At 42.2% G+C, this 24,848-nt stretch overlaps 1 protein-coding gene across 8 annotated transcripts in view; it reads left to right on the top strand.

Moving 5' to 3' along the window:
• The window catches only part of CHD5 (chromodomain helicase DNA binding protein 5), a 235,063-nt gene that overhangs the window by 194,628 nt on the left and 15,587 nt on the right, over positions 1–24,848 (top strand). For 5 of the 8 annotated variants that reach the window (XM_040429570.1, XM_040429528.1, XM_040429519.1 and 2 more), the window contains 9 exons: positions 2,158–2,317; positions 3,811–3,887; positions 6,211–6,337; positions 11,279–11,365; positions 12,470–12,616; positions 15,607–15,715; positions 19,045–19,177; positions 19,683–19,878; positions 21,864–22,024. In XM_040429570.1, the coding sequence (XP_040285504.1) occupies positions 2,158–2,317; positions 3,811–3,887; positions 6,211–6,337; positions 11,279–11,365; positions 12,470–12,616; positions 15,607–15,715; positions 19,045–19,177; positions 19,683–19,878; positions 21,864–22,024 (1,197 nt within the window). The remainder of the gene's footprint in view (positions 1–2,157; positions 2,318–3,810; positions 3,888–6,210; positions 6,338–11,278; positions 11,366–12,469; positions 12,617–15,606; positions 15,716–19,044; positions 19,178–19,682; positions 19,879–21,863; positions 22,025–24,848) is intronic. The other 3 variants (XM_040429552.1, XM_040429538.1, XM_040429562.1) reach the window with 2 other exon arrangements.

The raw sequence follows: 24,848 nt of genomic DNA, 5'->3' as shown, positions 1-24,848 counted from the left end.
TGCTATATATTATAATAAAAATGGTTGTTGATATCATTGATGGCAGCGTGCCTATGTGCAGATTACAGCTGATTGCTAGAGCTAAATGGCCTTTCACACGAGCCGATGATCAGGAAGGAACGATCGTTCAGCCTATGCTCAGGGAATATTCTGCCACCATAATGTAAAATGTATGGGGGGATGAACGATCGTAGTAATGATCGCTCCTGCCCGTACAGTTTCAATCGTCCCGTGTAAAGGCTGTGAAAGCTATGATCAACTTGATTTATTGATCATTGGCACTTTTTAAGGCCCCAAATCAGACTGTCTAAAAGGACCCTAACCTGATTAGATTGTTATCAGAGGGATTGTCAGCAGTGGACAACCTCTTTAAAGGGGTTCTCTGGGATTTTTATATTATAGTATAGGTCATCAGTATCCAGGCATGACCACCCATCAGCTCCAGCCCGCTCCACTGTGTATTTACTGCAGTGTTGCTCCCATTCATGTTTCTGATATGGATCTGATATTGATGACCTACAGTATTCTAAGGCTAGGCCATCGATATAAAAATCCCAGAGGACCCCTTTAATGTATATAGCTGCAATATAGTAATAATAGCTGGAGCCTTTTATTACTTTTTTTTCCATTTCCCCAATGTTTTTTGAATGCAGTTTGACCAGTATCACCCAACAGATGGCAGGTTGTGGATGAATCCACAGATTCACGGAACTGGAATCAGGCTGATCACTTATCTCTACTCATTAGCCGGGCAAATACTGATCATCTTGTGTAGTGAGCCGGTCTACTGTAGCTTCACAAAATCATCTTGTTTAGGGTAGATTTACACTTGTGTTTATCGCATCCGTGCGGCGTTTCTGGCAGAGAACAGCCTGATGGAGTTCACCAGTTCCGGACTAGCCAGTGCTGTTCACCGCCAGAGCCAATTGACTATTATGGCATTCGGTGGGGATCCAGCTGGTTTGTGGCACGCATGTCGGGTTTTGGCTGGACAAAAACCGCTGCATGCGGGTCAACGGCAGTATTCAGCTATGCTGGATCTGGTGAACTCCGGTAGGCTGCTGGATCCGATAAACGCCTAAAGGCCCACATACATGTTAGGGTGTATTCACATCACCGTTCAGCTTTCCGTTCTTCTGATCTGTCAGATCAGTTATACATAGGATTGCATAGGATCCGTTTTTTTACATGATCCAGTAAAAAAAAAAAAACGGATCCTGTTGCATCAGTTGTCATCTGTTTGAGCCATTTCTGTCTGAGATCCGTTTTTTCTTTAAACGGAGACAAAAGTACTGCATGCAGGAATTTTTTCCCGTCTAAAAAACAGATCTCAGCTGGAAATGGTTTAAACAGGTGACAACTGATGCAACAGGATCCTTTTTTTAATTTATTTTTTATTACAGGATCCTGTTTTTTTTCTCTCCCTCTCTCCTTCTGACGGATCAAAAGAACGGAAAGCTAAACGGTGATGTGAATGCACCCTTAGGGTCCATTCACACGTCTGCAAAATGGGTCCGCATCCGTTTCGCAATTTTGTGGAACGGGTGCATTAGTTTTCAACGGACCCATTAGTTTTCAATGGGGCCGGAATGTGCTTTGCGGATCCGCACTTCTGCATCCGTGCTTCCGTTTCCGCCAAAAAATAGAACATGTCCTATTCTTGTCCGCAATTGCGGACAAGATTAGGCATTTTCTATTTTAGTGCCGGCGATGTGCGGTCAGCAAATTGCGGAATGCACATTGCCAGTGTCCGTGTTTTGCGGCTCCGCAATTTGCGGATCCACAAAACACTTACGGACGTGTGAATGGACCCTTAGTGTATTTTTGGCAGAACCTGTCATTTTTGGCAGGACTGGTCGATAATCTAATGTGTATGGGAAGCTCCTGACTCTTCCCCGAGGGGAATTGAATTTGTCGCCTGATCCTTCTGTTCTTCTTGGAGATAAGCTGCCGCCAGAAACTTCTGTCAGTGCCTTTCACCTCTTTTCCCAATGAAATCACATATACACCAAGCATGTATGGGAATGTTGGGAGAGATAGCTGTCAGCCGAGAGATCATTCGGCCAACAGCTATTAAAGGTGTGTGGGCACCCATAGGGATAAGCAGCACGGGGTTTCTGTATATAAATCACGTTATGACTGGTTGTTTGTCTTCAGGTTCAGGAATTTCAACAAGTCAATGGCAAATACAGTACACCGGATATGATTCCTGAGGGTGCAGAGAACAAGAAATGCTTTGAAGTTGTTTCATCAGATCCAACCACACCAGTTCCAGCAAGTCCTGCGCCCCTACCACCAGGAACAGCCCCCGTGCCAGGTACACTGTTATTTGCTAATTTAAAATAGGATCACACAAACTACTCTCTATAGGTATTCAGAACGCTAACTTCCATCTCCTTATAAATGCCCTTTGTAGACCCATACCCTCCAAATTGGGTGGCACAGTCTAGCAGTGGTCATTCTTTACCTCCCAACTCAAATGGCACCTGCTTGAACCATTTTGTGGAAGCATTTGAGTCCCCTTCAGTATTTACCAGCCACATGGAGGAACAATAAGAAGCAGAATGTAGACATACATCTGTTCCAGCTTCATTCACATTACATTGGCTATTCCATCTTTTCTCGCAGTTCATGATCCCTTCCATCTTCTTACCCGAATCACAATACATTGGCCATTTCTCTTTCATGGACAATATATTGCCTAGTCTAGCGTCATTCACGTTACTTTGGTGCAACATACCCTTCTTTGGCCTCTTTCACACGGGCGTCGCGGGTGAGGGCCGGATGCGTTCAGGGTGCATTGCGGGAAACCCATGCGAGTAGGCACGCAATTTCAGTCAGTTTTGGCTGCGATTGCGTTCCGTTGCTCAGTCTTTTTTTCCGCGCGAGTGCAATGCGTTTTGCACGCACGTGAGAAAAAAAGAAATATGGTACCCAGACCCGGACTTCTTCACTGAAGTTCGGGTTTGGGTTTGGTGTTCTGTAGATTTTATTATATTCCCTTTTAACATGGTTATAATGGAAAATAATAGCATTCTTTAATACAGAATGCAAAATCCAATGTCAATTGAGGGTTAAAAAATAAATAAAAACATTACTCACCTCATCCACTTGATCGCGCAGCCGGGATCCTCTTCTTTGTTCTTCTTGAAGGACCTGCAAAAGGACCTTCTCTGACGTCATCGCGCTCACCACAAGGTGAGCGCAGTGACGTCAGCTCAGGTCCTGCTGAATGAAGATAGAAGGTCCTTTTGCAGGTCTTTCAAGAAGAACAAAGAAGAGGATCCCGGCTACGTGATCAAGTGGATGAGGTGAGTAATGTTTTTATTATTTTTTAACCCTCAATTCACATTGGACTTTGCATTCTGTATTAGAGAATGCTATTATTTTCCATTATAACCATGTTATAATGGAAAATAATCAAGTAAATGGGGTCCCGGGTCGCTCATCCTTAATCTCCTTAGTAACCATGCGTGAAAATTGCACCACATCCGCACTTGCTTGCGGATACGATGCGATTTTCATGCAGCCCCATTCATTTCTATGGGGCCTGCGTTGCGTGAAAAATGCAGAATATAGACCATGCTGCGATTTTCACACAACGCACAAGTGATGCGTGAAAAACATCGCTCATGTACACTGCCCCATTGAAATGAATGGGTCAGGATTCAGTGCGGGTGCAATGCGTTCACCTCACGCATTGTACCCGGGCGGAATGCTCGCCCGTCTTACATGGTGGAGACCATAACAGAGGCTTATAGTGATACTTATAATCTGTAATTATATATAATGGCAATTATTGTTTTCCAGAAAAAGTAGAAACACAGAGTACATTGTCCGAGGAGATGGAAGCTGTGGAGCAGAAGACCACACCTTTGGAAGTTCAGGTTGAATTATGGTCACTTTATTGTTTCACCAACTCAGGTTACTTGTCTCATGCTTAATTCACTTTTGGGTGAATGTATTAAGACTGGCGTTTCAAACACTAGTATTCTGGCACAACCCAAAAGTTAGTTTCAAAAAATAAGGCACATATACTGCCTGCACCCTTCCCCTGCCACTGCTGCTCTGACATTGCTGGGGCCTTCTCTGTGCTCCACTTCTTGCTGTTGTCTCATCTGAGAGCCAGGCACTATTGCAGTGGCAGTGGGGGAGGATCAGCATGGTAAGTATAAGCTCCTTTATGTTTTTAACCATTTGCAGGCTGGCTTTTGTAATGTGCTGAAATACCCCTTTAAAGGGGTTGTGTAAGAATGAGGTAGGGTTTGGCAAACCCCCTCACTTGGCTGGCTTTGTAAAGGGAAGCTTACTTGCCTGCTTCCCACACTGGCTCCCTGCTCCTCCTCCTCCCGTCTTGTGATGCTCCACTGGGCTCCCTCGCTGAAAACATCAGGTTTGATGCCACCTGCAGCCAATCACTGGCTGCCGCAGTGTCAGACTCCCCTTATGTCATGTGACCATTTGTCATGATGTAAGGGGGGCTGTTCACCGCCGCGGCCAATGATTGGCTGCAGGCGGCATCAAACCTGATGTTTTCAGCGAGGGTGCCCATTGGAGCATCACAAGACGGGAGGAGCGGGGAGCCAGTGTGGGAAGCAGGTAAGAAAGCTTCCCTTTAAAGGTCCAGCCAAGTGAAGGGGTTTGCCAAAATCCCCCCATTCTTGCACAACCTCTTTAAAGGGGTTATCCGGGAATTAAGAAAATGAAAATACTTAAATATTACTTTATTCTAAATATATTTCCAAATACCTTTCATTAGTTATAATGACTTGTTTTGTCTGGGGAGCAATCAATAGGAGAAATAAAATTGCCGCCGTCCTATTAGTGCACACAAAACCTGTCCTAATCACACAGCAGGACAAGTTACTTCAAGTTACTTCACAACACTGAGGTAAAGAGCCGCCTCATCCTCCTCTGCAATATTTGTCAGGGATTATTATCCTGAATATTGTTCACCCGACTCTCTGTAGGAATGGAGGTCATGAGGAGACATGAAGTACAAAGAGGATGTAGGGATGTGGATAATGAGCAGCAGGCCTTGTATGTCTCCATTACCACAGTCAGTCTTGTCCGTCCTCTCTGTACATCATGTCTCCTCATGATCTCCATTCCTACAGAGATTCAGCTGAAAATCATATCAGCTATATTCAGGATCATAGTTCCTGACAATAAAAGAAGAGAGGAGGATGAAGCAGCTTTTTAGTTCAGTGTTCTGATCTAACTTGTCCTGCTGTGTGATTAGGACAGGTTTTGTTCGTACTAATATTTCCTAGACAAAATGAGTTATAACTAATGAAAGATATTTGAGAATATATTCATAATAAATTTAAATTAAAGTATTTTCATTTGGAATGAATTATGCCATGAGCAGCTGTAGATTTTGCCAAAATTTGTAACATGTCTCAGCTCTGGTATTAATAAATTCCTCCCAGTAAAGCAGGCCTAGTTACTTTTTTGTTACTTTTGGGAAGCACAGCGTAAAAGTTTATTTATTTATTTATTTTTCCACAGATTGCAGCTTTTATGTATTTTTGAACAGATTGTAACTTTTTCAATCTTATTTTATAACTGGCATAAACTGATTAATAAATATGGGGCTTTATGTTATAGAGCTACATTTAAATGAAATTTTAAAAATATTATAAAAAATAAAACTCCATTCCTTCCTGAGAGTCATTTTTTCCCTTGTAAAGTAGCAATTTAAAGCCATTTGTTCATATCCCTAGGGATGCAGAAATAAGATTTTGTTTGTAAAGTTATCTCATAATGTGAATTACCCGTTTGCAGTTGCAGACACTTCTGGTTACAGATTTGATTGGGGTATCATGTAAATACATTAAATTGGATTAGCTACGGTAGATGTATGAATTCCCATCTTTAAATGCATTATTTTCTCATGCAGTTTTGGAGCTTGTGTTGGTTTTTAATACTGCTGTAGACGGTAAGTTATGTGTGAGGCTTCTGTGCTTATTTATTCCATTACACTTCCATGGAGAAAAAAATATTGAAAACAATTGGTAATTATTTAAATTTTAATTCAAAATAAATAAAAAAGTTCAATTAGATTTTAATTTCTTGTACAATATCCCAATTAGGCAGCACTTTTTAGTGAGATAATTATTACCCATTATTACACTGTTAGGATATCTGGCACCAGAAAGAGGCGACATTATGCTTCTATACGTTGACTACATCTGATTTTACTCTTAGCCATCAACCAAGTTGGAGAAGGAAGATGTTGAGGAAAAGTCAGAATGTCAAGAATTCAAAGAAAAGCAAAAAAAGGAATCTGCAGAGGAGGAGGAGGAGAAAGAGATAGTGAACCAGAGTCCCAAAGGTGAAAATGCTTGTGTTCTCCATCACATCCTAGATCTTCACTGTGTTAATTAACCCCTTTGATCTTCACATTAAATTTCCATCATTGCAAAGCTATACTTTATTTTGTTTGTTTTGTTTGTGTATGGTGAAAGAAAAGTGAAATAAAAAGACCAGTATCTTTTAATTTTCAGTTTAACCCCCTTCCAACATCTGCCATACGTGTAAGATGGCGCCCACCCTGGTTTTACACAGCAGACACCCAAAGCTCATGTCTGTGATTAGCTATAACACCGATCACAGACATTTAACCCCTCAGATACCTTGGTTAATTGTGACCACTGCACCTGAGAAGGATTTTCCCTTGAGCCCTGCCCTACTGGGGCCGTAATACCTTTCCTTCGCTGAGATCGCAGAAGGCGTTCTTATGAAGCTACCATGCCTATCACGGGTATATTCCAATGTAGGCCTGCAGGTGGCAGCACTGCATTTACATGTTTACACGTTTTACACATTTACACACTTATATAGCGCCGCTATATAACCGTAGTGCTTTACAGACATTAACATCAAGCTGTCCCCAATGGGGCTCACAATCTAAGGTCCCTATCAGTATGTCTTTGGAGTGTGGGAAGAAACCGAGTTTGGTTTCAAGTTTTAAAGTGGTTTTCCACCTTAAATATTAACTAGCAAAGTTATTCAACGAAGTCACGCGTGACTTTGCGAATAACTAACTTCGGCTCATCAGAGCCCATACATTTTATTACTGTATGGAGACGGATCTCCGTATACTATTAATCCAAAGTTTTGAACAAAGCAACTTCAGATGAAGCATCCGAAGCTTGCTTCGCTCATCACTAATTATCACTGTAATACCTGAAGTTAAAGGTCACAATCAGCTGGTACTGTAGTTGAGCTCGCTTTGAGCTCTATGCTGGGCACATTTTGTCACAGAGGGAAGATCATTACAGCTCCCTGTCAATATATCTGAATCAGGCTGACAAATGTCAGCCCATTCTCTTTAATGACAGAGTAATATACAGCAAAATGGGCCATTAAAGTGCTGGATGTACAGTGGCATGAAAAAGTTTAGGCACTCCTGGTCAAAATGATTTTTACTGTGAACAGTTAAGCAAGTTGAAGATGAAATAATTCCGGAAAGGCATAAAGTTAAAGATAAAACATACTTTATAAGTACCCAGACTTCTTGGTCTGTAAGACCAAGAAGATTTTCATGGAAAGCTGCCTGCAGGATTGATAAAAAGTCAAATCAGAACCCCCTCAGAACAGAACAAATCAGAACAAATCAGAACAGACCTTCAGGAAGATTTAGCAGGCTCTGGAGGTGTCGTAAATTGTTCTACTGTTCAGTGACACCTGCACGAATATGGCCTTCATGGAAGAGTCATCAGAAGAAAACCTCTCCTGCGTCCTCACCACAACATTCAGCTTCAGAAGTTTGGAAAAGAACATCTAAACAAGTCTGATGTATTTTGGAAAAAAGTCCAGTAGACCGAAGAGGTTAAAATAGAACTCTTTAGCCATAATGAGAAAAAATATGTTTGGAGAAAAGCGAGCACAAAATTTCATGAAAAGGACACATCTACAACCATTAAGCATGGAGGTGGATCAATCATGCTTTGGGGTTGTGTTGCAGCCAATGTCACGGGGAACATTTCACGGGAAGAATGGATTCAATAAAATTCCAACAAGTTCTGGAAGCGAGCATGACACCAACTGTAAAATAGCTGAAGCTGAAAAGAGAATGGTTTCTACAAATGGATAATGATCCTAAACACACCTCAAAATCCACCATAGGCTACTTCAAAAGGCACAAGCTGAAAGTTTTACCATGGCCCTCACAGTCCCCTGATCTGAACATCATTGAAAATCTGTGGACAAACCTTTAAAAGAGCAGTGCATGCAAGACAGCCCAGGAATCTCACAGAACTGTAAGACTGTTGTAATGAAGAATGGATGGAAATCCCTCAAAGAAGACTTGAAAGATGCCTGGCTGGTTACAAAAAGCGTTTACAAGCTGTGATACTTGCCAAAGGGGCTGCTACTAGGTACTAACCATGCAGGGTGCCCAAAGTTTTGCTTTGGGCCCTTTTCCTTTTCTTGACAAAAGCAATATGTCATCTTTACCTTTATGCCTTTTGGAGATCATTTTATCTTTAACTTGCTTACAGTAACAGTTATTTTGACGAGGGGTGCCCAAACTTTTGCATGTCACTGTAGCTGCATGGTGCAGTTAGCTCGTATGGGCAGTGTACAGATGGTGGACACAAGCAGGTTAACATCCGTTATGATGGTAGGGCTTCACCGGGTGACCAAATGTTTGTCCAGGATGTCCTGTCTCTGTTTTGGGTCACCAGGCTTCTCGGTGGTTAGCTCATGGTTTCTGTGATTGTCTCCTTCCATCTTATGCTGGTGGTCCTCTTTCTCTTTTCCTTTCAATTCTTGAAAGGCACTGATTTATCCAGCCAGTAGAAAGCCTTAAAAAGGATTGCTAAACATAGAAATGAATGTCACAATTAAAAATGTTCCCTCCACTGTTTGCCATTCTGCAGAACTGCCTGCATGTTCTTGAAACACAGGGGGTTAATCTCTTAATCTCTGAGGGGCCGGACAGGGATGGGTTTTAACAGTCCTTGTTTCACACTATGGACAAGGCACAGATGGGGAGGCTCCTGCTGAAGTCAGTTGCTTTATAGCCAGACACAGAACAGTGAGGAGGAGGAAGGGGAATGTGTCTTAGGACACAGAAAATATTTCTCCGTTTCTTAGTTTTACGGTAATTGTAATATCAGAAGATTTAGGGTATGTCCACACGGGGATGTGACAAATCCTCACCGTTTTGCAGTCCTTTACAAAATGTCATCCACATGCTGTGAATCATGCTGCAAATTTGCGCCATAATTTAACCTGTGGTGCGGGTTTTAAATCAGCTGCCTGTCAATTTCTGCTGCAGATTTACACTGTGGATATAACCCCTTGCAATGCAGAATGTGTAATCTACAGTAAGATCTGCAGCGACATTTCCATCCTACGTAGCTATTCCCTTAGGAGGGAAGTGCTGGGATTTTATTATTTTTTTGTACATCTTATATGTTAACATTCCTTTAAAGGGGTTTTCCGGATGTGATTTAAAATGGCCACAAGCAACTGCTCAGGCAACTGAACAGGCTGCTCAGTTATGATGGCACATCATAGGCAGGATGATATCCTTACCATCTATTGTAGAGCAGTGTAGTGTGTAGTGAGGTCACGCCCCCTAAGGGTCCATTCACACGTCTGTAGTGCATTGTGGATCCGCAAATTGCTAATCCGCAATACATCCGGCCGGCACCCCCATAGAAATCCCTATTCTTGTCCGCAATTAATTGGACATGTTCTATATTTTTTCTGGAGCCGTGGACCGGAAGATCGGCGGTGCGCTCTGGAAATGCGGATGCGGAGCGCACATAGTGTGCTCTCCGCATTCATTCTGTCCCCATAGAGAATGAATGGGTCGGCACCCGTTCCGCAATTTGCGGACCCATTATTACGGACGTGTGAATGGAGCCTTAGTCTGCAGGACAGCTCTGCAATTGGTGACACCCAGTCCTGCTCACATTCTAGGACAGGTTGCCTGCAGCAATTTTTTAAACATTCCTGGAGAACCCTTTTAAGGGCAAGAAATTCCGTCTAGCCAAAAAGAAATCTACTTTGTACTAATGAATAGTGATGAGTATTGTAAAAGTCGATTCGGCTGCTTCGCAGAATGTTAAAATTTTACAAAAAATATTAGCTTTGTGACGAAATGCATTTCTTGTAAGCAGTGGGTGAAATGACGGGGAGCGGCAATCGCGATGAGCCGGCCGCCACCATCTTGATTAAAGATCTAGTGCAAAATCTAGTGTGGCCTGTGATGATTTCATGCGAGATCTTCAATCTAGATGGCGGCGACCGGCTTGTCGCGATCAAATGGGTGAGGTAAGTATGATTTTATTTATTTTTTTACTGCTTTTCAGGGATAATCGATTAGCTACCACGAAGCATGAGGAAATTTGGCTTCGCAGTGAATCGAATTTTCCATGTCACCTATCCATAGGACCTCATCTGATCACAAGAATGCTTGTTTGTCCAATGTCCATCGTTTGAATAGAGCGGTGGTCACACATGCACACCATCATTTCATTCAGTCTCTATGGGACAATTGTGATTAGCGGGGGAACCAGCAGTCAGACTCCCAGAGATTAGACATCTACCACAAGTGTATAGATAATATGGGACAGATTTATCATGACTCTGACAGCTCACTCCACTTTCACATATGGCTAAAGTCAGTTTTAGCCAAGTCAGATTTATGATCGGCCCTTTAAGACTGTAATAAATGTGGTTTGACGGTAGCAGTTTATCCGTCAGTAAGCAGCTTTACAAAAGTCGCACATCTTTACGAAAAAGTCGCACGTTTTTATGAAAAAGTCGCATGTTCTATTAAAAAGTCTCATAAGATAAGCATGGTCCTCACTGGAGTGAAATTGCGACTTTTTTGCGACTTTTTAAATAGTCCCAATAGTAAATCTGTCTAGAGATTCATTTACATAAGAAAAAAAGCCCACTTTCAGAAAACTGGCGAGCATAGTGCAGAGCAGAAAAAAGTCGCAAATTTGTGCGCAGTTTTAGCGTTTGGGACTTTTTTGGGGACTTTTTCACTCCATTATTCTGACCTGAGCTAATGATAAATCTGGCCCAATGTTCCTATTGTGGGACAACCTCTTTCCTACGATAAAGACGTCCTGATAGATGGGATGACGATCACAAATAATGGATAAACCCTGTCAGTGCCCTCAAAAAAGTTGTAAAAGAGGTTGAAAACTCCCAAAGAACAGAAAAATTCTGTATCATTACCCAGAATAACTCTGATATAAGATGAATTTGGGGAAGTGTTACAAGAATATATCATTGTATTTTACAGCTGAAGTCCCTCAAGAAGAAAAGCCCTCAGACAAGACGGGACTAAGTAATGCACCAAATAAAGTGGAAGACAATGAACCAAAATCAGGTACAACTGATGTTACAGAATTGCCTCAAACCCTGGCATCAGATCCAAGCTATAGCTAATAATTATGTTAGGACAGAGATGTGGAGAAGACTGACCATGACTGACCTTGAAGACAAGCTCCCTTCTCACGAATGCTCCTTAAAGGGCATCTGCCCACAGATTTGTACCTATGACACCAGCTGACCTGTTACATGTGCGTTTGACAGCTGAAGGCATCCGTGTTGGTCTCATGTTCATACGTGTCCACATTTCTGAGAAAAATAAGGTTTTAATATATGCAAATGAGCCTCTACGAGCAATGGAGGCTTTTCTGTTACACCTAGAGGCTGAGCTCAGCTCTTCATCTCCACTTTGATTGACAGGGCCAGTCAGTGTAAATATGATCACATCTGTCTGTCCCTGACAATCAAAGTGCAGAGGGCAATGCAGTTTCAGAGAGCAGAGGCTCTAGGAGTAATGGCAACGCCCCCGTTGCTCTCAGAAGCTTATTTTCATATATAAAAAAAATTCTCAGCAATGTGGGCACATATGAACATGAGACCAACACAGATGTCTTCAGCTGCCAAGAGAACATGTAACAGGTCAGCCGGTGTCATAGGTACAGATCTGCTGACAGATGTCCTGTAAAGCAAATAGTCTTGGCTAAACAATTGCTTCCATTGTGTGTATACAGCTCATATACAGGCCTATGTGTCTCCAAAGTTACAGACTACAAAAATCACACTATACGCTGCCTGACTATACTAATTTCTGTCTTCTGCTGTCTGTAAGTTACAAAGAACACCAGGCAGAGTGGGGAGTAAGACTGTAAGGATGTAGGGGGAGGTTTATCAAACTGGTGTAAAGTAGAACTGGCTGAGTTGCCCATAGCAACCAATCAGATATCAACTTTCATTTTTCACAGCTCTTTTGGACAATGAAATGTGGAATCTGATTGGTTGCTATGGGCCACTAAGGAAGTTCTACTTTACACCAGTTTGATAAATCTCCCCCATAGCCTCTAACCACACCTACGTCCGCATAGGAGCTGTAGAAACAAACCTAGGAATTCTTTCAAAGTTTGCTTTTTTTCAAGATTCTTATATGTCTGTCTTTTTTTTGTAGAGGAGGAGAGTAAACTAGACGACAAGGAGGAAATTGTGAATCGACAGAATGGAGACAACTGTATAAAACAAGAAGAAGAAGAAGGAAAACAAGAAGATAGTGGAAAATTTAAATTTATGTTTAATATTGCTGATGGTGGTTTTACAGGTATTATCAGGGGCGTAACTAGAAACATCATAGCAAATTTTTCAACTTATCACAACCCATCAACTTTGTGCCTCCACAGTAGTTATGGCCTCTTAGTGCCCTCACACAATAGTTATGCCCCCTTAGTGCCCTAAGACGTTGTAGTTATGCCCCTTAGGGACCTCACATAGTTATGCCCTCTTAGCACCCTCACGCAGTAGTTATGCCCCCTTATATCCACCACACAGTAGTGCTCCCCTTTATGGCCAGTTTTTGGCACTGATTTTGGAGCATTTCTGCCTCAAGATCAGCTCCAAAAAAGTCCTCAAAACGGCCTCCCATTTATTTCAATGAGAAGCAGCACCTGCTTTTTTTTTTTTTTTTTACACGTTAAAAAAATGCATGTAAAAAAGAAGTAGCATGCCCTACTTTGGGGAAGAGTCAGCGCTGAATCTCCTATTGAAATGAATGAAAAGCAAAAAAATAACAGCTCCATGTAAGTCCACATATTTTTTGTGTTTTACGTGTGCTTTTTGGTGCAGATCCATGTTCAAAACCTCAATCTGCGAATGCATTTTTGTATTGAAGTGACCTACCATTGGCTAAAAAAAGATGTTTTAAAAAGCACATAAAAAGAGTTAAAAAAAAAACAAAACATTTTTTCACACTGAAAAAAACAAAACTGATTCTGCACTGATATTTAAAGAGTGTTTTTCAAAATCAGATGTGTGAACCTGCCCTTAGTCTATGCCTTAAAGGCTATGTACACCTTTGGAGGCAATTTTTTTTTTATGATTCAATGCTACCCATTTTTGGCTAAAAATTATATAATTTTTTTTTTTTTTGAGCTGTTCTGTCACAATTGGTTAACTGTTTTTCAAGCTGTGTGACTGGTACTTTCACTTTCACTTTTACTTTGTGCGGTCATCTAATAAACCTCTAAACTACTGAGAGGTCATAAACACTTATTTAAGCCACATTCTTAGGCCACATGCACACAGCTGTTGTTTTGGTCCGCATCCGAGCCGCAGTTTTGGCGGCTCGGATGCAGACCCATTCACTTCAATGGGGCCGCAAAAGATGCGGACAGCACTCCGTGTGCTGTCCGCATCCGTTGCTCCGTTCCGTGGCCCCGCTTTGCGGACAAGAATAGACAGTTATATTAAAGGCTGTACGTGCCGTTCCGCAAATTGTGGAACGCGCACGGACGCCATCCGTGTTTTGCGGATACCGGATTTGCGGACCACAAAACACACCACGGTCGTGTGCATGTAGCCTTATCAGTAAAATAAGAACTGAGCTATAATAAGTGTTTATAATGTCAGAGAGCAGAGATGAGGAGTCCATCAGCTCCTGGCCTGACGGAAAAGACAGAAAATCCTGAGGGTGCTACTAGAGCATGTCAGCTTTGTACAGAAAAAAGGACGGCATAGTTTTAATAAAGACCAATTTATACAATTATTTTTAGCTCAAAAGGAGTACAATGCAATAATAAAAAAAATGCCCCCAAAGGTGTACATAGCGTTTAATGTCCTCACACAGTAGAAGCAGTAAAACTCACATATGCCCATTTTTGCAATGAATGGAGCACATCCCGCTCTCCCCAGAAGACACAATTCAGTAAAATAGGGAGGCGCACAGGCCGAGTGCATGCCGGGAAATGATCCTCGGCTCGTACGTTCTTTTACTCAGCCCAGCGAGCGCAATGATATCATTGCATCAAGCCGGTGCATGAGGCTGTCCATAATGGATGACAGACATGCCAGTGTGCACACACAGCAATCATTATTACTTGTTGAGTACTGGCAGCCTAGGCCTGGACCCCCATGCTACTGCGGTCGGTGGGTGTTATATGTTGTCATCATTGTCCAGTATTACCACATGAGGACTCTTATCCTGAATATAGGCAACATTATAATACCCACATGGCAGATGTCCGATGGGTTTTGTCTGCTTTGTTTTGGGCCCAGCTCCATTGACATGAATAGTACTGAGCTACAATACCACACACAACCTGTGGACATGTGTGGCGCTGTTTTTTAGAAGGAAACAGCCAAGTTTTTCAAATCCACCACAACCTGTTAACAGACATTTGCCATATTCTTTGTTACTATAGAATTTTGGTAGATACAGATGACGTGACGTTCCTGCTGGAACTCTTCTGCCCTGGGTATTAGGAACCAGTATGGATTGTTTGGTACATTATGGTTTAACACCATTTGGAGTCAACGGTGTGTCTGTCAAAAGGTTCCTAGTTAAGAATTAGGGCAGATGGTCCAAGATATTTCACAGCATGCAGGTGGAAGAAGTGTAAGAAATTCACAGAGAACATAAGGAGGAGAGTCAGGTTTCAGTTTTTCGGTCATTCTTGCCCTGTTTTACACCCAAATTTCAGTACAACAACACACCTATCAAAAGTAGGCCACGTACTAGCATTAAGGAGCTCATAAAAGAAAGCTCCCCTATATATGGTACCCAAAGCACACTGCAGACACAGATGTACAAATATAGCTTTATTAGAGCATTAATCATACATATTAAAAAACACATGAAAAAAGTCACCGACAGTCAAAAACCACAGGAAGGTGCTTGATTTGGGTCTATTATAGTCGAACGTGAATCTATTGAAAGGGGAATATATGCAAAAGAAAAGACATATTACCATATGGCATTCCCTCTAAACATGAAAAGTCAATACGAATAGGACATGCAAAATACAGCCCCGGATCGACACCTCCAAAAAAACACCCGTATTTTAGTGTCCGTTAATTCTTGTTCTGATGGCCTGAGTGATCAGAGACAGACCTGTTGCTAGAGACATGCTGTCTGACAGCTTCAGAATATCCAGTGACTCAGCTAACATCGACAACTCCCGACTGGATTTTATTTTGCCTTCCTCTGGACTTGTATGCTTCCTCTGGACTTGTATGCTTCCTCTGGACTTGTATGCATGTACTATGTTTTATAATGGTGTGTATAGTATTTTGTTCTTTGTGTTTTATCTGTTTTAGAGCTTCACACATTATGGCAAAATGAAGAAAGAGCTGCCGTTTCTTCGGGCAAAATCTATGACATATGGCACAGGCGACATGATTACTGGTTACTAGCCGGAATTGTGACGTATCCTTATCTGTAACGTCCATTCATTTAAAAAATATATATATATTTTAAATAGAAGGAACGACTTTTTTACTCAGATTTCTAAACACGCCAGAGTAAGATATTGCATGCAAACTTGGACAAAAACCTAAAAAACAAAAACAAAAGCACATTATTTAGTGAAAACACACAGTGAAGATTAATGAGAACCTGGGACAGGCTTCCCGTACATTAGTGATGAACCCATTATTCTGCCCACTAATTGAACCCCCAAAAGTGCCCAGCAAGTTGATTCAGTTTTGCCTGCAATTGCGTTCAGTTCAGTTTTTATCGCACGGGGGAATTGCGCATTGATTAATGCATTTTTCACGCGCGTGATAAAAAACTGAAGGTATACAAACAACATCTCTTAGCAACCATCCGTGAAAAATGCATCACATCCGCACTTGCTTGCGGATGCGATTTTTACGCAGCCCCATTCACTTCTATGGGGCCAGCATTGCGTGAAAAACGCAGAATATAGAACATGCTGCGATTTTCACGCAACGCACAAGTGATGCGTGAAAAACAACGCTTATGTACACAGACCCATTGAAATGAATGGGTCCGGATTCAGTGCATTCGCATTGCACCCGCGCAGAATACTCGCTCGTGTGAAAGGGGCCTTTGTCTTACATGGGTTTTCCGAGAATGTAAGAAATTTGGCAGAGTGATGAAAAATTAACTATAATTACTTGTTAATTCCCCTGGTGCTCAGCGCCACTGCTTTGGTGGTCCCCGTCAGTCTTTGTTTAACCCACCATTCTTTATTTATCTCAGTGGTCTTGTGCTGTACACCAGTGAGGCCAGTGATTGGCTGCAGCGGTCATGTGAGTGGACAGACACATCATTACTACAGCAAAGTAAACACATTGGCGCGCAGCACCAGGTTCACAGGAGATCTAATGGTATATACTGTGCTCTCTTCTAGTTTTTGGCTATTTTTTGCCTCTGGCCAAATTATTTATGGTCTCAGAAAAGGCATCTGTCAGCAGATTTGTACCTATGACACCGGCTGACCTGTTACTGTGCACTTGGCAGCTGAAGGTGTCTGTGTTGGTCCCATGTTCGTATGTGCCCGCATAGCTGAGAAAATGATGTTTTAATATATGCAAATGAGCCTGTAGGACAGGGATGGCCAACCTGCAGCTCTCCAGCTGTTGCAAAACTACAACTCCCAGCATGCCCAGACTGCCTACAGCTATCAGCCTACAGCAGGGCATGGTAGGAATTGTAGTTTTACAACAGCTGGAGAGCCGCAGGTTGGCCATCCCTGATCTAGGAGCAACGGGCTCAGCTCTCTGGAATGACAACGCCCCCGTTGCCAACGCCTGACGCAGCTTGCTGGTGGCTGTCGGTATAGCACTGACGGTGTAATTCGCTTTTACTGCTTAAAGGGAATGCGTCATCAGAAAATCGCCTCTTATTTAAATCACATAAAAAAAAATATATATATTTGGTTTTAGATTTTTTGTCTTTGATGATATTTTTAATTTTCCATGAATCCAAAATCCGTCCCATGATCATGTTCAGAAAATAGAATTCCAAAAAATCTGTAATCCGAAAATAAAAACAGATTAGAAAAACAGGATATGTGTTGCTATCTGGTTTTAACTGGCAGACAACATTTTTGGTGACACATTTCCTTTAGGCCTCATGCACACGGCAAACAGGGAGTCCGCGATATACGGGCACTGCATCACGGATGCGGACCCATTCCCTTGAATGGGTTTGCAATCTGGAAGGTCTGGTGCGGAACGAAGGCAGGGAACCCCAAGGAAGCACTTCGGAGTGCTTCTGTGGGGTTTCTCTCCGTGCCTCCGCGGACGGATCACGGACCCATACAAGCTGAATGTGTCTTAATCCATCTGCGGAATCTCCACGGATGTTGCCCATGCATTCCCAATGCAAAGAACGGCCGGGCAACAGCATGAGGCCTTAAACAGTACAAGAGAATTATAGAAGTGATCAAAAGATCTCCTATTAAAGTCCCCTTGTGGGGCTGTTAAATGATTTTAAAAAAAGTGGATTTTTTTTTTTATTAAATAAAAAGTTCACATTAAAAGTAAAAAAAAAAAAAAGATAACATAAATACTCAGTGGCAGTATTGCTTTTATTTTCCCATCCTCCCAAGAAAGATCTAATAAATGTGGTAAACAATGCAGTGTGCTTGGGGGAGGGGTTAGGCACAAGGGGGATCATTTACGATCAGGAATACGACTATATTAGGTGTATTTCTGCCGCAAATTGCTGTTTTAGGCATAGAAAACAGTCTAAATTTAAGTGAGCAAGGAAGCTGGCGTACATTTAGACCATCGGAAGATGCACCAAAGTTATGTAGAGGCCGGCACCTATACATAACTTCGGCGGATATACCGCCAGCGCATGGGCTTATTAAGACCGTTGTCTAAAACGCTGGTCTAAGGGTACTTTCACACTAGCGTTAAAGTTTTCAGCTATTGAGTTCCGTCATAGGGGCTCAATACCGTAAAAAAAACTCTTCAGTTTTGTCCACATTCGTTGTCAATGGGGACATAACAGAACAGAACGCAATGTACCAAAATGCATTCCATTCTGTTTAGTTGCGCTCCCAAACCGGAGAGAAAACTGCAACATGTTGTATTTTGCTTTCTGTCCTGGGAAAAACTGATCTGTCGTGACCCCCAATGCAAGTCAATGGGGACAGATCCGTCCTCTATTGACTTTCAATGGAGTTCAAAACTGAACCGTTTCGGCTATGTTAAAGAAATGTTAAAGATAATACAACCGGATCCGTTCATAACGGATGCAGATGGTTGTATTATCAGTAACGGAAGCGTTACGTAAAACGCTAGTATGAAAGTAGCCTCAAATAAATGACCCTAAGGAGTAGCCGGCATCATGGATGGCTGAGCAGGAACACATGGCTGCGTCCACCACGGCAGAGTAGGACACTTTGTATAGTTGATATGCTTCTTGCACCCCGGTCTGGGGCACGGTAACTAGCAGTGCGGTCTCTTCACGTGACCGCTCCAGGGGACTACACCACTCAGAGGCAATGATTATGACCTTTCCAGCATTGTCAGTGTGAACCGTGTTTCTGCTGGGGCACTAATTCCAGATTTCTGTGCTTCACGTGTCGCCCGCCATGTGTGCACAAGCTGCTCTTTATTTCGTGCTAATGAAAGGTTATGGCGCCCCGGGAGGTGACGCCTATTTATACATTCCTTTCTCCTCCTAATGAGCCCTGTCTTTGTATTCAGATTCTCTACCACATACCCTGCTAATGATCCATCCCAAGTCTCTGCTCCTTAATTTGTAACCCCCCACAGACACGGCTATGCTCGCTGGCAGGATATCCAAAATGACCCTCGCTACTTAATTCTAAATGAGCCTTTTAAATCAGAGATCCACAAGGGAAACTACCTGGAAATGAAGAATAAATTCCTCGCTCGGAGATTTAAGGTATTTGTAATGACATAGATACTCATTAGATGGTTTATGCTATGGCTTTGTAACCAATGGAAGATATTAAATAGTGATTTGCAGTCAGATGTGCAGAGCGGAGTTTGTCGTTTGGCACTAATATTACTATAACAACCGATACGAATACCAATAGTTGAATATGTGTGTCACTAAACAGATAACCAAAAATAAGAATAATACACACAAATAGTATAAACTCAATCTTTATTGTTTAAAAAGAAAAATTGGATACATATTACAGCAAAAATGCATATAGTGGTAGCAGTGCAGGAAAATACTGCGACAAGTATAAGACCACCATCCCTCCAACACCAATAACTCCTATGGTTCGTTTTGCACAGTCAAAAGGGAGATTACAAACCAAAATCTTAATACAAATGTTTTGGTGCAAATCCTGGAAGAAAGCAGCCATGTTCTTCTCATCTTTTTCACTACTTTACTTACTTGTAATCCAAATTTACAATGTTCCTGTTTTTTTTTCCAGTTGCTGGAACAGGCGTTAGTCATTGAAGAGCAGCTTCGAAGAGCTGCATATCTCAATATGACCCAGGATCCAAACCACCCAGCCATGGCACTAAATGCCCGACTGGCCGAAGTGGAGTGCCTTGCTGAGAGCCATCAGCATCTCTCCAAAGAGTCCCTATCGGGGAACAAGCCTGCTAATGCTGTGCTACACAAAGGTCAGTGGCCAATATTTAACCCAGTCCTGCCCTACAGTTGCCATGGTTGTCAGTTTTTCATGTGCTCAGCCCAACTCCAGATTGGCATAGCTGTTTGAGACATACTGATTAGTGATAATCCCAAAGCCGGGTCCTGGCCACCATCTTACTACCTTTGGACGCTATGGTCGATCAAAGAAGTTGAGTGCACATACTCAGCATCATATCCAGAGGTTGTATGATTGCTGCAGAGGTTAGACGGGTGGGGGGTCAGCCTGTCAGTGCTCAGACCATACGCCGCACACTGCATGAAATTGGTCTGCATGGCTGTCATCCCAGAGGGAAGCCTCTTCTAAAGATGATGCGCAAGAAAGCCTGCAAAGAGTTTGCTGAAGACGAGCAGACTAATGACATGGATTATATGTCTTGTGGTCTGATGAGACCAAGATAAACTTATTTGGTTCAGATGGTGTCAAGCGTGTGTGACAGCAACCATGTGAGGACAAAGACAAGTGTGTCTTGCCTACAGTCAAGCATGGTGACAGGAGTGTCTTGGTTTGGGGTACATGAGTGCTGCCGGCTGTGGGGAGCTACAGTTCACTGAAGGAACCATGAATGCCAACATGTACTGTGATACTGAAGCAGAGCCTGATCCCCTACCTTTTGAAACTGGGCTGCAGGGCAGTATTCCAACATAATGACCCCAAACACACCTCCAACACGACCACTGCCGTGCTAAAGAAACTGAGGGTAAAGGTGCTGGACTGGCCACACATTTCTCCAGACCTAAACCCTATTGAGCATCTGTGGGGCGTCCTCAAACGGAAGGTGGAGAAGCACAAGATCTCTGACATCCAGCAGCTTCGTGATATCATCATGGAGGATGGAAGAGGATTCCAGTGGCAACCTGTGAAGTTCTAGTGAACTCCATGCCCAAGAGAGTTAAGGCAGTCCTGGAAAATAATGGTGGCCGCACAAAATATTGACACTTTGGGCACAGTTTAGCCATTTTCACTTAGGGATGCACTCACTTTTGTTGCCGGCGGTTTAGACATTAATGGCTGTGTGGTGAGTTATTTTGAGGGCACACCAAATCTACACTGTTATACAAGCTGCACACTGACCGCTATATATTGTATCAAAGTGTCAGCTCTTCAGTGTTGTCCCATGAAAAGATAGAATAAAATATTTACAAAAATGTGAGGGATGTACTGACTTTAGAGAGATACTGGATATGCCTCTTCTTGACCTTACTTCTACAGCGGCAGCTTTACGTCACTATGATTCCTGCAATGGAAACAGCCCTAAGAAATCCTATGCTTTGAAAGGATTATCCATGTGAACAACTCCTTTCCATTTGCTAGATTGCCCAATAGATTGGTGAACATAATGGGGATCATTTACATTTTTGCGCTGGCGGAGAATGGTTCGGGCCTCGTCATAAGTTAGGCTTACCCCAGGCAGTCCATGGGGCACATTTTACATCGGTCTTAGTTTCCCCCTGCGTTGCTGTAAGATTCATCTAATTTGTGATGAGGCGCATTACGCGCATATGTTGCAGTCCTTGCGCCTGGTATAAAAAGTACGCCAATGTTAGTAATTTTTCCGGGGCTAGAGTCACGGCCCCCAACATGGCCCCGTCCCCATCACTCTCAAGTGGCAAGCACAGCGCAAAAAGCCCATGCACGGGTGTTAAAAAAAAAAAAAGTTGCTCCTATTTTACGTAAAAAAAAATGGCGTAGTGCCCAGTTACATCAACTCAACATTTTGTGAGGGGTTTATGAACAAGACAGTTGTTTTTTTTTTTTTCTTCACCTTTTTTTAAGCTCCTTGGTTGTTGGGAACATTCCGATTTACATCCATTGGCTAAAAAACATCCGTTCTTGTCCAACTGCCTCAGATATATTGCTCTTTGCCTCAGTCAATTGGTCGTAATCAGATCTGAACAAAAATGTTTCCATTCACTGACAGCAAACATATATATATATACACCCTGTGTCTTGCAGTTCTGAACCAATTAGAGGAGTTGTTAAGTGACATGAAAGCTGATGTGACGCGGTTGCCTTCCATGCTGTCTAGGATACCGCCCGTGGCTGCTCGCCTACAGATGTCTGAACGCAGTATACTTAGCAGGTTGACCAACCGCGGAGGTGATGCCACAGTCCAGGTTAGGTGATCCAGGGTTTATTACTAACCATTTATCTTTTACTATACTGACACGGAGAAATGCGCGCCTCGCACCCCATCAGTCACCCATTAAATACATGGAAGACTTGAAATACAATGCAAATACTTTGATTTACTTGTACTGATCCTTCATTAGATCATGTCTTATATTCCTTTCTCTATATAACTGCATTCAGAATTCTGTTGGCTTCCTATTGGCTCTGAGCTCATATCGCCTAGCAGCCCTCTGCTGGTTCAGTGTCTGTACAGAGTAGTGTTGAGCGAATCGGGTTTGGATTGCTATATCTGAACCTGATTCATTTGTAAACTTTGTTAACAATATTGCCCCCACCCTACCATAAAATGTATGTGCTCCAGAGGTCTTTGCGAACTTGCAGCAAATATCACAAGACTTGCTTCGTCTCGCGTCTATTACGTGACACTTCGTTTATTCGCATAAATCAGTGTCAAAATCCGAAGCTGAACTCTGCTTCGTAAATGAGGCAGGAAGCCTAGAACAGCTTCGGATTTTGACACTGTGTAATTTATGCAAATAAATGAAGTGTCACGTCATAGACGGGAGACGAAGAGAGTCTCATGATATTTGCCGCAAGTTCACAGACACCTCTTTGGAGCACATACATTTTACGGTAGGTCGGAGGCCATATTGTTAAACGAAGTTTACAAACGAGCCGGGTTTGGTTACAGCAATCCAAATCCGATTCGCTTAACACTAGTACAGAGCTTAGTATGCAGATTTGCATTCCATGGAATATACTGTAATCAATACATTATTCTAGGGGTGTAACCCTAAGACCGGTTTCACACACAGAGTTTTGATATGTTTTCAGTGGCATTTTTCATGATTTTTTTGGTGGTCAAAAATGCTGCGAGCAGATGTGTACTATACTCACCAGGAGTCCAACCATTGTTTGAGTACACCCGTAATCGGTTAAGTACCGGGCCAATTTTTGATTTGACATTTTATTTTTTTCCTCTCCCCATTCCAAGAGCCACAAGTTTTTAAAATTTCTGTTCACATATCACACGAGGGATTATTTTATGGTCAGTTATTTGGTCAGTTATTTCCATCAGTTAGGCCTCTTTCACACTACTGTTTTTTTTTTCCCTTTTGCGGGCCATTTTTACGTATACAGTATACGGTCTGTATACAGAACTATTCATTTCAATGGGTCTGCAAAAAAAACTGAATGTACTCCGTATGCATTCCGTTTCTGTGTTTCCGTATCTCCGTTCCGTGCAAAGATAGAACATGTCCTATATTTGGCCGCAAATCATGTTCCGTGGCTCCATTAAAGTCAATGGGTCCGCAAAAAAAACAGAATGCATACGGAAATGCATCCGTATGTCTTCCGTATCCGTTCTGTTTTTTGCGGAACCATCTATTGAAAATGTTATGCCCAAACCAATTTGTTCTATGTAATTACTGTATACTGTATATGCCATACGAAAAAACTAAACGGAAAAACAGAACCACAACAGAAGCAAAAAACGGAACAACGGATCCGTGAAAAACAGACCGCAAAACATTGAAATAGCCATAGGCCTTATTCTGAGTCAAAACCAGTAGTGAAGCCTACAGAAAGACCAGGTATAATGGAAAGAAGTGTGAACCCAGCCTAAGCTGCATGCAAAGCTGTGCCTGAGGCACGGCCTGACAAGCAGCCTGTAAAAGTCGCAAAGGTATTCTATTTCAGCCTATGGTACAAGCGATCAGAAGATCACATGCTCAAGTCCTGTCCTCCAAAATCACAGTAAAAATAAAAAATAAAAGTAAAAAATAAATAAAAGATTCAAAATACATAAAAAGAAACAAAAAATTAACATATTAGATATCAGTGCGTCAGAAAATGCCCAAACTATTCAAATATAAAAATTATTTTCCTGCATAGTAAACGTCTAAATGGAAAAAAAATCAATAAAAATGCGCGATTCACCATTTTTTATCATAAATAGGGATCAAAAGGTCATATGCATTCCAAAATGTACCAATAAAAATGCAGCTTACCCTACAAAAACAATTTGTTCTGTAGATGTTAATATAAAAAAGTTACAGGTGTCAGAATATGGAGATGCAAAAAAAATGTTTATTTTTTTCCACAGATTTTTTATTTTAAGTAGTAAAACATAATAAAAACTACATATATTTGGTATCACCCTAATCGTACTGACCCACAGAATAAGGACATCATGTCCTTTTTTAGCACATAGTGAATACCATAATAACAAAACCTTGGTGGAAATGTAGTTTGTTTTCAAGTTCACCCGACAAAGAATCTTCTTTCTATTTTCCAATACAAAACAGAAACACAGAACAGGAGGAAATCTCGGAGTCGGCTTCTCTACTGGTTTTGGCTCACAATCATTCACACGTCCGCAAGTGTTTTGCGATCCGCAAAACACGGACACCGGCCATGTGCGTTCCGCATTTTGCGGACCCCACATGGCCGGCCCTATAATTGAAATGCCTTTTCTTGTCCGTGTCTATTTTCTTGTGGGGCTGCGGAATGGAAGTGCAGATGTGGACAGCACACTGTGTGCTGTCCGCATCTTTTGCGGCCCCATTGAAAATGAATGGGTCCGCACCCATTCTGCAAAATTGTGGAACGGATGCAGACTCATTTTGAGGACGTGTGAATGGAGCCTAACTGATGAAAATAACTGACCAAATAAGTGAAGTGTGAACTCGACCTTACTATGACAGGCCCGGGAGCCTTCACAGGCCCCAAGTTGTCATAGCAACTGTTTGGAGCCTGCTGATTAAGCATGTGAGCCTGCTTCATACATACCCTTAATGCAAATGA

Source organism: Bufo bufo, chromosome 1 (assembly GCF_905171765.1).
Source record: "Bufo bufo chromosome 1, aBufBuf1.1, whole genome shotgun sequence".
In the NCBI taxonomy this organism is placed as follows: domain Eukaryota; kingdom Metazoa; phylum Chordata; class Amphibia; order Anura; family Bufonidae; genus Bufo; species Bufo bufo.
This window is presented reverse-complemented; position numbering and strand designations above follow the sequence as displayed.